Here is an 18,209-nt window from a genome sequence, read left to right as displayed (position 1 = left end):
GAATTCTTTAGCCACCCCGTTCGCTCGGCGTAAAAGAAGAGTAGAGGGTGTCGGCATCTTTATGTGGGGGGTAGTTACGAATTAACTAAATGAGAGAGCACTCGTACTTCCTGGGCTACGTCTGAGGAAATATGACTGCGGTGACGGGATCAAAGAAACGTTTTATCTGTTTCCGTACGACAACCTGGCATTTTAAAAAGGCGTCCTCGACCTCTCGTCTCCGCGACGCGTTTCCTTTTTTTTTTTTTTTTATTCTCGACCTTCGCGAGATAACGAGAGGTACCCGAAGCACGTGTTGTTCGACAAACGGAGAACGGAACCGTGGCGAAGACGCCTATTCGGAATTCAGAAACGATCGATGCTCCGAGGAATCTCGCCGTCCCCCTCTTTCGCCTCCTTTTTTCGCCTTCACGACTCGTTTCCCGTTCCCGGTTACAGAGGGAGGAATCTTAGAGAGGAAAGAAGAGCTGCGTACACGACGGAGGAGGACAACGCGTAGCACCAAGCGATCCTTTCCTATTTTTATTTCACCTCTTGTCCTCCTTTTCCATTCTCCTTTAACTGCCACCATCGTCGATTCCTTACGAGCACCAGAAGCTCCGTCAGGGGTGCAAGAGGGGGCTGATTCGTCGACGAGACGTCGCGTTGACAGCCGACTGTTCGTGGCGAGGTCGGGGGTTGAACGATTCCCCAAACTTCCGAGGGTTCTCGCGACGCAGGGTGATTTCTCGCGGGAGAAATGTCTTTTTCAGATCTTGTTTGCAATTATTTACTAAATATCCATTTACTTGTAAAGATTAGTAGTGAATCGTAAATTAAAAAAGTTTCGATCTCGTAATTTCTCGAAAGATACGTGGCGACCCGCGCTCGCCGACAGAGGGCTACGCTCAATTTTTCTTTCTCACAAGTACTCGATTGACTATCGAATGTCGTTTGCTAGTAATACCAGTAAAAGAGTCAACTTAGACAATGACTCAATATTTATTAATTCTCGATAAACCTCGCCGGTTTCAGAGCTCACAATTATAGTAGAATAATGTGACAAGAAATTATTAAGCTTTGGTGTAACTGAAATGACACACAAAAGCAATTTGAACTGCCGTAATTTTTTCTGAGACGTTCGTTTCCGTTCTACTATTGTCGAAAACTGGTTTTAGAATTTTTGATAGTAAAGTCGTTACCGTTCTGATCCATTAGCAAATTAATTACTGAATTTCGAAAGTTCTCGTTACTCGAACGCCGTGGGAACACGAAAACTTGTCAAACTTCCTGAAACTCTCGCCAGAAATTACAACCGAGTCTTCGTCGTTAGTCACGGAGTTACTTAACGGGTTGCCTAGATAGTCGCGAACAGAAACGGTATCAAACGCATCTTATTAAATGTAATCTCGATTTTAGGGAACAATATCGCGAATAACTAAACGAAAGGCAGCCACAATCGATTATAAAATATTCCCTAAAATAATGGTTTCACGCATTTCTGTCTTTTTCTATCTTTTTTCTAGCTAGACGTAATAGGTTTCCAACCTCCAACTTCGAAAGGTAGTTTCAGCCCCTAAATACGCATTACCTTTGCTAAAAGAGAACGCGTCGAATATTTTTAGACGCTCTATTTGTATACGGAGCACCATAAAAATATTAACGACTATACTTTTCGACGGTGCCGCGACCCCGTGAAAATGATTAATGTAGAAAAATCCAACGTCAGCTACAGTTCGGATATATCTTTCCAAAGTTTGACTCGCGGAGGGTGCGGAATTGAAAAATAAATTACGAGCGGACACCTAGTCCTTGATAAAATCTGAAAGAGAATAAACGCGTGTCGTAATGGGCGCAAAAATAAAACTGAATTGAGTTATGTACTTATAATAGTTCTATTAAATAAAAGACGACTTTGCAACGAAAACTTTTTAATTATTCTTGACAAATGGTTCGTCCAGTTTATGGCGTTACGTCCATAGCTTTGTTTGCGAGTTTTGTAATTAATTACAAAATTTGGGGACGAATGGAAATTGCGCGAAATAGGTTTAAAATTCCGGGCATTAATGGACAAGGATTCGGTTACCGCCGAATCAAGCGAATAGAAAGCAAAAAGGAAACTTGATTTTCTCTCGTCACGCCGAGGAACCGGAAACACGATTTGTATGTACGATCAATCAAAACCCTCGTCTCTTGGCATCGCAGCCGACGTCGTTCCATCAGAGCGATTCGATGAGTTAACGCCAACTTAACGCTACACACCCCACTGAGCAGCACTCGGTCAGATAACTCGTGGATTTTCGAGCACTGCAGCAGATTCACGATCACTTGTAGATTCTTCGATGATTTAATTCGTACCGACCACTTAAGAAGCGATTCCCATTACAAACGTTAACGAAATCGACGTCTTTCTAATTGGATCTCCCGAAAGTATGTATCCTTCGAAAGTGCATCCGCGTTTTATAGCGATACGCTTCAAATTATTTATTCAAGCTACGATATTTTCGAGGGACCAGCGAAGAAGTGGCATAAATCTGTATAAATCTCTAAAATAAGGAAAAGAATTTTCTTTACGTCCTTGAAATACTATTTTAAAAGCATGATTTTAACTCTACAAGTATTTAGCTGTAAGACCTATGTTTTGACAGTGCAATGTGAACCAATTAATCGTCGTTTGATTATTTCAACATTAATTTCATTGATAAAGAACTTTCTACAGATTTTCACCAAGAAGTTATACCTATTATTAGAGCTGCTAGAACCTAACCGAACGAACGTTATAGAAGTCTATTGAGAACAGCTAGACCGTTTGGAATCAGCATTGGAAGCAACACGGTTAACTTTACTCGACCGAAGGAGAATCCTCTTACATCAGGACAACGTGCAACTATAATAGACGAGTTTTAGGAATTTGATTTTGATACTCTTATTGAGTATATTAGTTTTTTGTTATCAAAGAATTGAAAAAGCCACGAAATTCTGAAATTTTTACTCTTAACATTCACCATTTCGTAAATTTTTAAATATAATTTATTTATTTTGGGCGATAACGATAGGCATACTAATTTCTTTGATTTTAAACCACCCTGAGAGCCTCGATCGTCCACTTAAAACTGTATAAAAAATGTAAACGTATGATTAAAACGTAGTTAAATAAACTACAGAAAAGAATCGCGACGTTGGACGTAGCGTTCGCTTCAAAAAAATTTACGAAAATTCCTGAATTTCGCAACTTCCACACGGGAACCACCCCTTATGGGATTCAGGAGTGTTCCAGCCACCCTTCAAACTTTGATATCATTCAGTTTTCTTCAAATATCTATGAATATCGTAGATATCGGCGGATATAAAATTTTGAACGGATAAATTTCATTAGTATACCAGAGAAAATATGATATTTTTTACAGTTGAGGTAGAGAACAGTGCCTACAGATAAACAATATGTGTAGAATAAAATAGAATTGACTTCGAGGCTAAAATTTATATCAAAATTATCCTCGTCAGACTCAAAAGGGCAAACATATAGATCTGGTACGCAAAGACTTTGATAATGATTCGATTACGTTGTTTCTTCTTTCGTTCGGATTAATTACGGACGCGCGGCAACAGATTTCGTGGCAAAGCTCCGTCCACTATCACTGTGGGGGTGGGTGGATTTCGCGTAAGGGCCGAGAGAAGCCACGGAAAAGGGCGAGTGTCGGAAGGCGTAAGAGAATGGAAATCAATACGTGAAGTGAGCAGCCAGTTTCAGGCAGGAGCCGCCGACTTTAGAAAGCCTTGAGACGTCGTCTGTTCATCCTCTTTGGACCCTCGTGTTAAGAGAGCTCGAGTAACCGGGAGAGCGAACGACAGGGCGAACGGAAGAGTGACAGAAATCTCGGAAGACGAGGAGAAAGAGAGACAGACCGAACCTCCATTCAGGACTAATGGGGTTAAACGCCTTAGCCATCAACTGAACGTCTCCCTCTTGATTCTCGGACGTTTCGATTCGGTTTCACGGATATTCCCGGAGTTCCTAGCGCGGCACCGATGTAATTTGCCTCCGCTCTGTGTATAACTTTTGCAGATCGACGCGTTTTACGTACTTATCGAAATGTGTACGATTGTTTAGTTACTTCGCTAAACTAGAAGATATCTACACTAGCTACAACGACGTTTACAGAAAATTCAATTTTACGTAAATTCTGGTAAGCACGCGATCATAAAGAGTCGTTGAACAAAATTGACCATATTGCGTTTCTCGAATATTACTCTGGTATTACTTATTAGATCGATGGTGGAAACAGTTTTATGTTTATTACATAAATAAGATTGACCACAGTAAAATAATATATTCGTTGATTTTAAATAACTTTAAATTGATTCAAAACATACACTCATCATCGAATAAATTATTTCTCAAAAATTAACCAGTATCGTCCGGACGAATAGTTTGAAAATATTAAATATTGTCAGAAACTACTTCGAATTATGGCCGGATAATAATTACAGTATAAGAGAACCCAACAGAAAATCTTCTGACTGTGAGATAACGACGACAGTTGGTGATAACTCAACGCTTCCTCGAGTATTACCGGGCCGGGAACGTGTATTGTGCGAGGCATTTGCATCGTTATCGTACGTTGGATATAAAATAGGTGAAAGACACATAAATTTACCTTTGTGTGCCATATCGTCAGCGGTGACAGAGGCTAGGAGGCCGGTGGCGCCCGGCCATGGAGCGACCGCAGCGCCCAGCTGCTGCGAAGGCAGAATCTTCGGGCCTTTGGGCACTTCCGGTCACTGAAATAATGAAATTCACGCTTTAAAAGTTTCGGGATAAATTATATACAATTTTATATTACCCTTTAACACGCTAAATAGCACGTTAAATTGGCACAGTAATTTAGAAACACTGTTAATACTGTTTACTTTAACCCTTTCAGAAACAAATCATTATAAGAAACAATTTATTACATTTGTTGATTATCCTAGTACCCACTTCCACGTTGCAATATTAAAATAAGTCGAATAATTAGTCTGTTACTGGTCCACGTAAGAAATGGGACAGTAATTTAGAAACGGTGTTAATACTGTTTACTTTAACCCTTTCAGAAACAAATCATTATAAGAAACAATTTATTATATTTGTTGATTATCCTAGTACCCACTTCCACGTTGCAATATTAAAATAAGTCGAATAACTAGTCTGTTTCTGGTCCACGTAAGAAATGGGACAGTAATTTAGAAACAGTGTTAATACTGTTTACTTTAACCCTTTCAGAAACAAATCATTATAAGAAACAATTTATTACATTTGTTGATTATCCTAGTAGCCACTTCCACGTTGCAATATTAAAATAAGTCGAATAACTAGTCTGTTACTGGTCCACGTAAGAAATGGGACAGTAATTTAGAAACGGTGTTAATACTGTTTGCTTTAACCCTTTTAGAAACAAATCATTATAAGAAACAATTTATTATATGTGTTGATTATCCTAGTACCCACTTCCACGTTGTAATATTAAAATAAATCGAATAACTAGTCAGCTCCTAATCAACGTAACAAGTATGTTCCAGGACTAAAATATCCCTGATATATCACAATTAAAAAGATCGTACAATAATCACAGACGAAAGAAGAAAGATAATTACACGTTCTAAAAATGAACTGCCTCACCTGGAAACGGCCAAGAGCATCAGAAGATTAACAATGATAAAACGGAAAATGAAGCGATACAGCCATCAGAAATTCCAATAATTTTTCCCTCATTTTGGATATCTCTGCATCCTACTAACGTTCGTTTATTAAAACCAGAAACACCTGTATTTACACTCTGCAATGTGGTCCTTCGAAACAACTCCGTATAGTCGAATCGACTTTCTCGAACTGTCGGGTCGAGTCGCGTTTTTCGAAATTAGTTTTCTGCTATTTCGAAGAGGAACAAGATTAGATCAACGACACTTGTGTAAATTAGGATCATTTACATATGGCCGCGCAAGTGCGACCCAACTGTCATGCAACGAACGAAAACACGAAGTTAGATCTGTCCTATAGTCGTGTAGACGAGTGGCTAAAGTTACGAAACATTTTCTCGTTGGCGACAATCTGAACCTTGACATAAACTTGCAAAGATGCCACAAAGTATGGAACGAAACGTCGAATTTTCTATATAAGTTTGATCTAATTAACAATTCTCGAAAAACATTTTTTAAAATTTCTTTTATAAAATATTCTGTTTCCATCTATTTCAACTTTTGACAGATGAAAACAGAAGGTGCATTTAGCTTTACGAGAACTACATAAAAAAAAAAAAAAAAATGAATTGTTATTTCCAGAAACTTTTTCATCGCCAGTAGGAACAGTTGCATAACAGAGGGAAAGCACGACGAGTCGTGTTTCCTCCAGTTTCGGTTTATATTCAGGCTACATCGCAATCACGCCTAATTAATATACTTTCATCGAACTCAATGACAAGAAACATCGTAATTACCGCGGCGCAATATTCCCCTGTAACATTGAAAAGGTGTCCCTCCGTTCTAATTGGCTCCATCGTAACGAGACCCCGCTCTGCAAAGGGCACGACTTGTTGAGCAAAAGAATCGGCATCGCTTCTTCTGCGAAGAGAGCTTTAAGGGCGCAATGACGGTTTCTCCGCGGAGGCGAAATCCTTTTTAAAAAGCTTAGATACAGACGGAGGCCTCGTTTTGAACGCCGCGACGTTCGCAGGCCTCGAGTGTCGTAATTACCCGGGTCTCGCGCGCTCTGACGAATGTAAACTACTTACACTTGTAACGCCCACTAAACCTGTCAGCGTGGCAGAATAAAAAGCGAGAAAGAGAAACGTGCATCACTCGGGAAGCGACAGGGGTTGAAAGCGTCGGATGGAGACAATAATTAGCATACAAACGGATCGATACCGATACAACCCGGGTGCCGTTAACTCTTAACGAGCTACAAAGGAAGTTTGGAGCACAGGGTCCCGGTTCTCGCGCCCTTCGATTGCGTCTCGTGTGATTTTTAACAACTGCTCGCGAGGGACCATCGAGAACGCAAACGTTCGAAAAATGTCGAGAAGTTGTCAGCGACCGGTTCGTTTCAACATAGATTTTTCTTCGAAGAAATAAAAATACTCAACGAAGAAGTTAACGACTTTCGAGATATTAGTTTTGAATGATTTTTTAATAGGCGAACATATAATGATCCTATGCACTGGAAGATTAACAGAAGCATACAAACATAAACCAACAAATTTTTCTCTAAGCCTTTTGCCTCTAAGTCTGTCTTTCTAAGTCTTTGATTATTTCAATAACTTTACCAGCTTTCATCATTTTCTGAGAAACCACCCTTGAAGCATAAGTTAAGACAATCGAAAACAAACGACGACAAACTTACGCAAATGCGTAATGTAATGTATATTAATATCGTTCCAATTCTTAATCAAACGTTTTCAAGAAATTAATAGTATCAAAAATAAACCATTCTTGATATATGAAGAAAAGTGAGAAATGTCTTCAAACCTAAACAAACTGATACCAACGTCATAACGTAACAAGGTCGGAAATTGAAGGTAAGAAAGCAGAAAACTGACTTTGCGAGCCACGTCGAGAGGAAACGATACAGTAATGAACTAATTAGGACGCAATAAATCCTGAAATCGTTATTTTCTCCTCGCGTGTCGGAGCATGGGCGACAGAGGGAGTCGTCTCAATAGGACGAGAGAATGGAAGCTCGTAGAACGTGAAACGAAACGTGACTACAGACCGTCAGTACAACAGTTTATTCAGCCAATTACAAAGCGTACATTGATGATTTAACGTCGTTAACGCGAATAAGAGACGTATCAAAGACCGCGACTCTTTTCGACGAGATAAATACAAAAATATCCACGACGATCCTTGAAACAGTCAACGCCCACGGAAAGGGACTACCATGGGGTGAAAAAAAAATTAACACTCGATCTTCATAGAATGTATTTGAAACACCAAACGATAATAATATCAGCACGTTTTCATTGCACAATATGTTATATAATATAATTCGTTTGATTAAATCAAATATGATACGTAGATTTACGACACTGCAAGATAATTGTAAATAAAAAGGTTCTTTAATTTTTTTCGAATACTCGAATTTTATACATTTAAACTATACACTTATACGTACTTCAGTGAATTTTTACAAAATTTTCTATGCATTCAAACTGTGCGAAAATCACGTCAAACCTGAACAAACGTTGTCAAATACGAAACGTATAATTCTATATTTGTGTGATTTGACATATAGTTTGTAATATTTCTGGACACACTGTTCAAATTAATAACGGAAGAAGCTTCATCGAGCGCTCTTTGAAATGTGTTTAAAAAAATATTGATTTTCTTGTTTTGTTTTTTATATTTTTGTTGCTGCACTGTTTCGAGAGAAAACAAAATTACGAGATACGTTGGACTGCAAAAAAACGAAACGATTGGACGCGAGGGGAACGGAGATAATTATGACAGAACAAAGGAAAGAGTGTCGCGGAAAGGGAGAAAAGTACATTGGACTCGCATATTGTGCAAGAGGATTACCTCGGATTATGCGCGACTGAGCGCAAACAAGATTCTCGCTGGCTTGTGTTTACAAGACGCCAAGCTGTCGATTTAGTAAACTCCAACTCCGCTTGTTCTCTATCTTCGTCGATTTATATTAGGTCAGAACGCTATTAACGTAAAAATCTAATCCGACAGCGATTCAGTACGCTGACCGTAGTTAATAAAAACGATTTTATCGTTCAAATACCGTGCGTCATTTTGATGATTAGCAACGACAAAGTGTAATAAAACGTCTGTATTGAGTTACAATAATTTTGAAACCTCGCTTTTCTCAAAATTCTAACAAGCTACGCCACTGTTACGGTTTCATTTTTATGAAACTTTAAACGCGTTTTTCTCGAAACCAAATTTTTCAAACTGGGTGGCTCAATAACTCAGTCAATTCTCATCCGATTCCCTCAAAATTTTGTATGGTGATTCCTAATACTATTCTCTTGGGTTGCACGTACGGAATTTTCGATCGAATAATTAGTTTCGACGTGGTGTTAAAATAAATATTGACTCTTTCTCAGATTTCTGTGATCTTTCCTTCAAAGTCCACCATTTTATAATAAATTATTCTTTTCATAAATCCTCACGTACAACTGAAATTACTATCTTATAGTTTAAGAAAATTGCATGATTTCTTGTTTCAAAATTTCCAGTGAAAAATTACACATCCCACTCATTTACAACAAATTCTTGGAGGCCTCTCACGCAGTCTCCTATTACGTCTATAATAATTAATATTTTCGTATGAAATTTTTACAGGAAGTAGCTTAAGAAATGTACTTTCGACGCCATTGAACATTTATTAGAATAAGTTTCAAAGTTAGCCCCAACAAAATTCTTGAAAATTGTATAATTTCTTGTTTCAAAATTTGCAGTGAAAAATTACACGTTTGCACTATAACGTCTACAATAATTAATATTTTTGTACGAAATTTTTACGAGAAGTAGCTCAAGAAATGTACTTTCGATAACATGGAACATTTATTAAAAAAAGTTTCAAAGTTACCTTCCAGAAAAATTCTTGAAAATTGCTTTTATTTTCAGTCGTCACAGTGGTTTCCACCCTTAAAAAAAACAAAATGTGACCAATGAACGAAATCGAACTAAAGTCTTACGACGAAGTTTTCGCCAGGACGATAATTCGCGCCACGTTTTACAGCCCTTCAAGTTCTTTAACGCGCGGTAACAACGCGAACACAGCGAGAGAGGTTGGTATTATACACGCGGATGGTAATAGGTTCCATATCCAGCAGCTACCGGCGCATTATGCTTTACATTTCCGGCGAAACACTGTTAATGGCACCGTCGCCACCACCACCACGCCGACGCTACCGTCACACTCTAAATCCACCCCCGTAATACAAGGTCGAAACCCGCAGGAATTAACTGCTCGCTCGCGCTGCCGTACGCAGTGACTTCCGCCGCCATTCTATTTCGCTTACACGCATTAATTAATAATTTCATCGGGGGAGGATACATAACGAAGCATTTATTCGAATCGATGGGGAAAAAAGTATTTCATTAAGCTCGAATCTTCCCTTTTGTTCGCGAACAACCACGTTGTTTCCTTTTAATGCGTTTCGTATCTAATTTCTGTACATCGATTGACAGTATTGTTGAATTAACCACAACGAGTGTCCTATCTTAATAATAAATCAAATTCTACAGAAATTTCTGTAAAAACTATCTTTAAGATTATTAAAATTTAGATTAATTTTTATTTATGAAACTATAAAATGTTTGTCTTTGTTTCTTTGGTTCATTTCACAAGTTTCTTATTTTTGATTGGGACGAAAATATAATACCCTATACGCGAACTTTAGAATTGCTCAGCGACACGTTAATAGTACTTCTAATTAACTATCTGTTGAATGATTGTAGATCTTACGGGGGGCCTCTCGAGGCGTGTAAAACGATTTACGTTAAAGCAATTCCAAGGTTCTGGGAGGAAAATTGCAATCTCCTTGTAGCAACGTAGTAACAGATCTCTCAATTAGGTTCACTTCACGATGTTTCGAACCACAAATTTTGCCTAATATCTAGTTTCCTAAAGAATCAAGATAAACAGTCCATCATTTAGTCGAACTGAAAGAAAGTGTGGCCCTAAAAGACAGTCTTTCACAAATCCCACAGATTAACAGGAATTTGCTTAGATTATCTTTATCTGGAACTCGAACACTGAGGGATGTAGGACGTATGTTCATAGAGCATTTTTTAGTTATTTTAATCTATAAATTCAGCTCTTATTTATGAGTGCTTTATTAAATCATGGTGTGTTTTAGATGTGTTATATTAAACCGTGAGAATTAGAAAATTAAAATCCTGAAGAAAACAAATACTGAACGAGTTGCAACCCCATTTCTCATTGAGGGTGCATAGAAATATGCTACGAAAGAATTTCTAATTCCTGGTCAAATTGGAACCCAGAATACCTTGTATATTACGATACCCTAATCTATTTTCGATCAGATGTTTTCTCGACTCCTCGAGGCGAGTGGCTCGGCGACTAATCGCGGTCGTGTGTGGACACAAAACAGTTTTCGAGTACCGAAAACCGAAAAACTAGTGCTCGAGAGAGCCCCCAGGGCCGAACAACGAACCCTCGTCGACGAAGGAAAGGCGCGTTCACAATGTGCGCGACGAATGTCACCGCGGGGCGTCCACACTTGTACGGTCGGTTATTCAGCCGCGACGGCGGATACGCGGGACTTATTCACTTCACGGATTTTACACGGCGAGTCGTATAGTCTATTGCTTAATTAGACCATAATACCGTACGCGCGGAAACGTCGAAAGACAGACAGAGAGAGCGACCCGTTCAGAGGGTGGGTTTCGAGTCATTCGAGGGAGACGCGCATCGTCGCTTCGCGAGTCGGTTTGAATCGGCGAAACAGAGACAGTGAAACTCAACGTGCCGTTCAATCACATTCATCTCCGATATAGCGAGCGTATAGAGGGTGCATTGTGCCTTAAGCTGTATTATGCGCTACGTGTATGCAATCTGCATCCTCGCATATCGTGTATTCGCGTTCGCTGCTGATACTGACTATTAAGCGGGAAGACAAGCGGCCGAAAAGGGCTCCTTTCGAAACGCGCGTACCTATTTACTGTTGCGAGGTTCATTTCTAAAAACCGATTATACGACCCGACGAATCGACCATTTCCAACGATGAAGGTGGGGGAAATAGTTGGACACGAATTTCAAACAACGTAAGTTTAACTCGGGAAAAGTGAACGTTTCGTAGATCGAAATATTTCAGGAGGATCGAATATTAATTTTAGTGTGAGAACGAATGGATTGCTGTATGTTAGTCGCGTTACTGTCATTCGACGAATATTGCCGAAAAGTAACGAGAAGACACAGTGATGCTGTAGCAATGCATTGTCAAAGAGGATAATTCGTATCATCAGAAGAAAAGATGGTGATTTGTTATATTATGAAGTTGATACTGTTTCTGTTCTCTGCTGGATTTTAGAGTGGATTTTTAGGGAATCTAAGACTATCTATTATCTGTTGAAGAGTTTTGCTCTCAAAAATGAAATTCTTCAGTGAATACAGAGCATGTCAATATTCTTTTACGAGCCACGAAGCAACTTGTATCATGAGAAGAAAGGATGGTGATTTGTTATATTATGAAGTTGATACTGTTTCTGTTCTCTGCTGGATTTTAGAATGGATTTTTAGAGAATCTAAGACTATCTATTATCTGTTGAAGAGTTTTGCTCTCAAAAGTGAGATTCTTCAGTGAATACAGAGCATGTCAATATTCTTTTACGAGCCACGAAGCAACTTGTATCATGAGAAGAAAGGATGGTGATTTGTTATATTATGAAGTTGATACTGTTTCTGTTCTCTGCTGGATTTTAGAGTAGATTTTTAGGGAATCTAAGACTATCTATTATCTGTTGAAGAGTTTTGCTCTCAAAAGTGAGATTCTTCAGTGAATACAGAGCATGTCAATATTTTTTTACGAGCCACGAAGCAACTTGTATCATGAGAAGAAAGGATGGTGATTTGTTATATTATGAAGTTGATACTGTTTCTGTTCTCTGCTGGATTTTAGAATGGATTTTTAGAGAATCTAAGACTATCTATTATCTGTTGAAGAGTTTTGCTCTCAAAAGTGAGATTCTTCAGTGAATACAGAGCTTGTATTTTTTCACGAGCCACGAGGCAACTTTTGGCACGAAAAAACAGTAGTCACAGGACTCTATGCGCTTCAATAATTTATTTCGGAGCAGACATCATACAGGGAATGTTTCTACTCGTTCTAAACTAGCGTTCGTCAAATTTATGGCATTGTACAGCCATTCAATATGATTATATCATACGACAGATTGTACATACAAGTTACAATTATCATTCAAAGATACGTGTGAGCTATAGTTGCACAAAATTCATTTTTATTTGGTGTAAAAATAGGAGTCGAAAGTAGCAATTACTAATATTTGGTCATATAATAAATAGAATTAAAATTATCGATTAAAAATAAAAACGAAGCAAAATGATACGATTCAGCCGTGTCACGATATGGAGTCGACAGTAACACAATTTTAATTAAAAAGTAAACTATATTTTAAAATATTTAACTTTTTACTTCCGTTCCCTGGTACTTTTTACGGTCTTACAATTTAGTAAGAACTACAGGTTTCACACAATTCTTGTTTCAATTAAAGTTTCCGAGCGATACAATAAAAACAACTTAGTGTAAATAATTTAAATATAGAGTCGACAAGGATTACTAATTTTCTCTTAAATCTGTCAAGATTTCTACTATCTGGCAAGCGTTACTCTTATAGGAACCGCGATAAACGTCAACGTAACAGGTTGTAAAGCCTTGCAAACAGTTTTCGAATACACCGGTGGAAAATTAAAATTAATCAACAAGAATCTACAGGACACGAGCAAAATATAAGCATAAAATTATCAGTCTTTGATAGTTTACATCAAACTGGAAATGTTTAGGTACACGCATATCCAGAAACTGACACTTTGAAAGATATTTAGTAAACGCTCAACATAATGAAATTAATAATCCCCAATTAGACATGCTCTATAGTCATTGAACTCGCAAAATAATAACTCCACATCGTACACAGTGTCACACAGAACAATTTACTCATTAAATATTAATAAAACTACAAGTTTCTGGGCATATGTTTATCAATACTTTCCATATCAACCGCGAGTTTAAGTAGAAAATTCGAGCCAGTTGTCCCATACTCCTATGCTTCAGGAATTACTTGACAAAATAATAATAATCGTTGGGTCTATTTTGGACCATTTCAGATTATTTTCACGCGCGAACAAACATCGTCAAACCGAAAACTTTGCCGCGTTCACAACGAATCCCGGACGAAAAGTTTCACAGATTCGCGACGATCGATCGATCCTCCGATCCGCGATCGACGCGTGGTCGTGTAACGAAGCGGCCACGTGACTACTTACCAAAAGCTGCCGTCGGCCGACGCTGCACCTCCGATCCGCGGAAACCACCACGACGAATCCGTGGAGAACGTGGTATCAGTCACACTGCGTACTTTCCCACAGTTTTCACGTAGAGACGCGACAGCGAGACGCTCGATCGCGGTTGCAAGTCACTCGCGTGCCCAAAACACTGAACTCCGTTAACGGAAACGTCGCCACGGCCGCCGGGGGCAGGGGGGGGCCAGGCTCGACGAGCGTCGTACGACGATCGATCGCGGATCGACGTTTCAGCTCCGTTCGCGATCCAACGTTCTCGAACGGTCGGTTCACCGTGCACTTCGTTCGCGATCGTACCGAAACGAACAGCCCGCGATCGGTTATCGCGAGTAATTGCACGCTGCAGCCTCTCTCGTCGTACGGGCAACGCGTTTGTTTCGCGTTGGCAAACGTAAAACCAGGGCCGGAGGGGGATGGTGGTGGCTTGTACGATCCGCACGAGCGCAGCACACGTGCTGCTCTGCAGCGTGATTCTTCTGCTTTCTTGGCTCTCGGGAGTGCCCGTAGGAAAAGACGAAGACAGAGAGTGTACGAGCGCGCGCGCGCACGTGTGCGTGTGTACGTGCGTGCGTGTGTGTATGTGGGTGAGAGTGTGTGGGCGCGCGTACGTGCGTAAGAGAAGGAGGACGAGGCAGAGACAGAGACAGAGAGCGAGAGAGAGTCCGTTTGGACGATCGGGGTTAGAGCAGCGAGGAACGAGCCGAAGTTAGGGGCGAGCGAGAGGGCTGAAATCGTCCGACGAGACGCGGGCACTCCTGGCCGTGGAAATATTATTAGGTAAAGCACACGCACGGACTGGCACGCACCGACTTGCGGACTCTCGTTGGGTCGTGCTTGCAACCCCGCGATTCGTGTTGGTACCTCGGCGTACGTCGGACCAATGGGCGGAGGGCAACGTTACCACCACCACCCCTGGCCGCTGCGGCCGGTGGGGATGCTGGCTCCGCTTCGTGACATCATCGATTCTGAATGGTGGAAATGCTCAACCGTGCGGAAGGCTCATCGGAGGGCGCGTGTTGCACTGTCGCCGCGCATGCGCCAGCCAGACGCGCAACGACAGAAAAAGGATACGTGCGATAAGTTCGCGCCAGATGGAGACCGACTGCTTACGCGGTACGGTGTCCGGTCTGAAATTATTTTCGAGACGTCAACCCCCTTTCTCATTTTTTTGTTTCTGGTCTTACTTCGACCGCGCTCCATGCGACACACCGGTGTTCGAAAACGGCGATTTAGACGCGAGGAATTGTATTTTGCCTTAGCCTTTATAGGGGTTGTATACTTTTACAACACAAACGTGTAGAGGTGTCGAAAAGACCCATCGTTTGAAATCGTACGAAAACAGTTGAGAATAAAAATTTTTAATTTTTGTAATTCATAGTTTATTATTTCCTCAATTCTGCGATAGTGAAGAAATGTAATGATTATGATAATGATTATCAATATCATTGTCTTCATATCGGTACCGTCGTCGTCTGTTTCCGCAGCAATTGTTTTGTTTTGAAGTCATTGAACTTAAAAAAGCTATAATTGTAAAACAAGATGCTTCCTCCAATTCCCCGAAAAATTTTATCCTGAAAATGTCATAGTACTCTGAAATTATAAGACTCTTGTATACGTTTGTGTTATTTTTATAGTTTTTTCTGAATATTTGGTAATTATAATGTAAGTATAAGGGGCAATTAATTCAACGATAACATTAAAGGTTTGTTTGATGATTTTAGCAATAGTAACGATTTTGAAAATTTCAAATATTTTGTTGATAAACCCCTCCAAAGTTTGCACACTATATAAAATTAATATAGTAGTCTCGGTTCGTATATAAATGATAGTTGCAGTGATTTATCGTTGCAAGAATAAATTTCAGCACAATTAAAGAAGAATGAATCGTCCCCACCACTGTTTATGGCTCTTCGACTCGAACGTCCTGTCACGTTGGAGTCAAAGCCCCTGTGGCCAAACTTTAAATCGATGTTACAATCGCTAATAATAAAGTAAAAACTTTCATGCCTCTCATTATATTTTCATAAGAGTATCGTTGTTGGATTGGGGTAATTTTTCTACAGAAACTCACAGTGAATCGACTAACTTCATACAACAGTTCGCTGTCATTGTGGACCACAACTTCATAATTTGTGGAAATAATTAACGAATAAGCGAAAATACAACAGGGTTGGCCACTTTGGAAATCTCCACTCCAAATTTCAAACTTCGTTTACATTATTCTATCCATACGACAAGACTACTTTCTTAAAGTTGAACAAACATAACTTTCTTCAAGCTTCAAGATTTACCTTTGATAAAATTATAGCACGTTGCAGCAGGCCTAAAAGCGTCAAAACAAAAAACTAGTTACATTGACGTTCGTGGTTATTTAAAAAAGAAACTGTTAAAAGAGCGCGAAAGATACATTAAAATATAATTTGCGCCGGTCCCCCTTTGCGCAAAACAGTATCTAGTCACGCGTGGATCGGTTGTGGGTGCTATGCACTCGAAAGTACGGGCCACGGGGGTGACTCACCCTCTCTTCTTCCGACACGGGGTCCCTACAGCTACCCCCGCGCGACTCGATTCGGGACCGGGAGGAGAGGGGATAGGAATAACTGCATCAACCCCTGTCAGTAGCGCGCGTGTTTAGGTCCTCCCTGCCCCCAACGGCCAAGAAACAAGCTCGTTTCACACGAAACACCCCCGCGCGGACCGAGAAGTAATTTTCCGTCCCGGAAAATTCACCATGCCCGGTCAACGGCGACGGTGTTTTTATCCAAGCACCACTTACTCGGGGTATCCCGACCCCAAAAGTGCGCTATTACCCGCGAGACTGTGCCATGAAACCTTTGACGCAATCGTTAACGAGGTAACAGCCCGGTCGCCTCGCTACTTACCCGCGAATTAGATCAAACCAGGCCAAACGATCCGTGAAAGTCGAGTGTCCTGACGTTTCTCCTGTAAATCGGCCACGATTTACAAAATTTGCTTTCAACGAGTCTTTGACGAAGTTTACGAAACGTGGAAATTCCCGAATCCAACGAAAATACACAGAAGTCGATGATCGACGTATCACCTGGCGCACGAACTTGTAATTCGAAAAGGATGAAAAAATAAGCTTGGTTGCATGCAATTTATAAAAGATATTTTCGTCCAACAAAGGTGTACAGTTGATCAACGAATCCTGGTGCACGAACTTGTAATTCGAAAAGGATAAAAAAATAAAAGCTTGGTTGCATGCAATACTAACACTGTACGGACTTGTAATTCGAAAGGAAAGAAAGATGACAAAGTAAACTTGGTTGCATGCAATCCTAATAGTGTGATTCGAAAGGGATGAAAACATAAACTTGTAATTCAAGGAAGATGAAAAAATAAACTTGTTCGTGCAATCCTAGTGCACGAACTTGTAATTCGAAAGGGATGAACTTTCGAAGGATTCGTTGAACGTCGACTTTCGTGCACTTCCGTTGTACTAGCAATAAGTAGAGATTTTTTCGACCAACTTTCGCGGTGTTTTTGGATTTGTCTAAGGACTTTGCGAGCCGCGAGTCACGATGTGAAGCCAGCTTTAGGAGATCCACGCTGTGGAAGTAACGCGTTTCGATTTTGCGTTAGCTCAGCTACGCGTGAATCCAGCCAAGGTCAAGTCGTTCCCCGTTTCCGAGCATCCCTCCACCGCCAGGCTAAGATCGATTCTAACGAATTTCATATCTAGGGTGGATCTGCATAAAGGCAAGATAATATTTCGGTCAACTATGATTAGTAACGTGTTTGCTCGCTGTTTATCGGCAAATTTTTTCACTCTTACAACGCCTCCATGCGATGAAAAGTGGTCTTCGATCTTGGAATCGAACGCACGATGAGACTTTGGGGTTGTGGACTGTATGTATAACTTATAATTATTTTGTTGCACTATTGACGAGTATTTAAAACCGTTTAGAACGTTGGTTTTTTTATATTATCATTGTTTTTACACTGATGTATATTTTAATAATACCATTATCTTGAAATTGTCATACGCGTGAAACTTTGTTGACATTATACTGAACGCGGTATTAAAAATTTGACGAAGTGTATTTTCAATTTGACGTAGACAGGTAATAAAAGTTTATTTGTCGAATACAAGATTGTAAAGTGGCCTAGTAATGTTTACGAAATGTTACGATTGAAGTTTTTTACCTATATATAAAAA

General features: G+C 40.0%; 1 protein-coding gene across 3 annotated transcripts in view; it reads right to left on the bottom strand.

The window, feature by feature from the left end:
* LOC143346534 (paired box protein Pax-6) overlaps positions 1–14,839 on the bottom strand; it is a 105,511-nt gene extending 90,672 nt beyond the window's left edge. For all 3 annotated transcript variants that reach the window (XM_076774698.1, XM_076774695.1, XM_076774696.1), the window contains exons 1-2: positions 13,994–14,839; positions 4,638–4,761 (exon numbers count right to left, since the gene is read on the bottom strand). In XM_076774698.1, coding sequence (XP_076630813.1) covers positions 4,638–4,650 — 13 coding nt within the window. In that variant the 5' untranslated portion in view covers positions 4,651–4,761; positions 13,994–14,839. The remainder of the gene's footprint in view (positions 1–4,637; positions 4,762–13,993) is intronic.
* Between the last annotated feature and the right edge of the window lie 3,370 nt (positions 14,840–18,209).

This window comes from Colletes latitarsis, chromosome 10 (genome assembly GCF_051014445.1).
Source record: "Colletes latitarsis isolate SP2378_abdomen chromosome 10, iyColLati1, whole genome shotgun sequence".
NCBI classification, from domain to species: Eukaryota; Metazoa; Arthropoda; class Insecta; order Hymenoptera; family Colletidae; genus Colletes; species Colletes latitarsis.
This window is presented reverse-complemented; position numbering and strand designations above follow the sequence as displayed.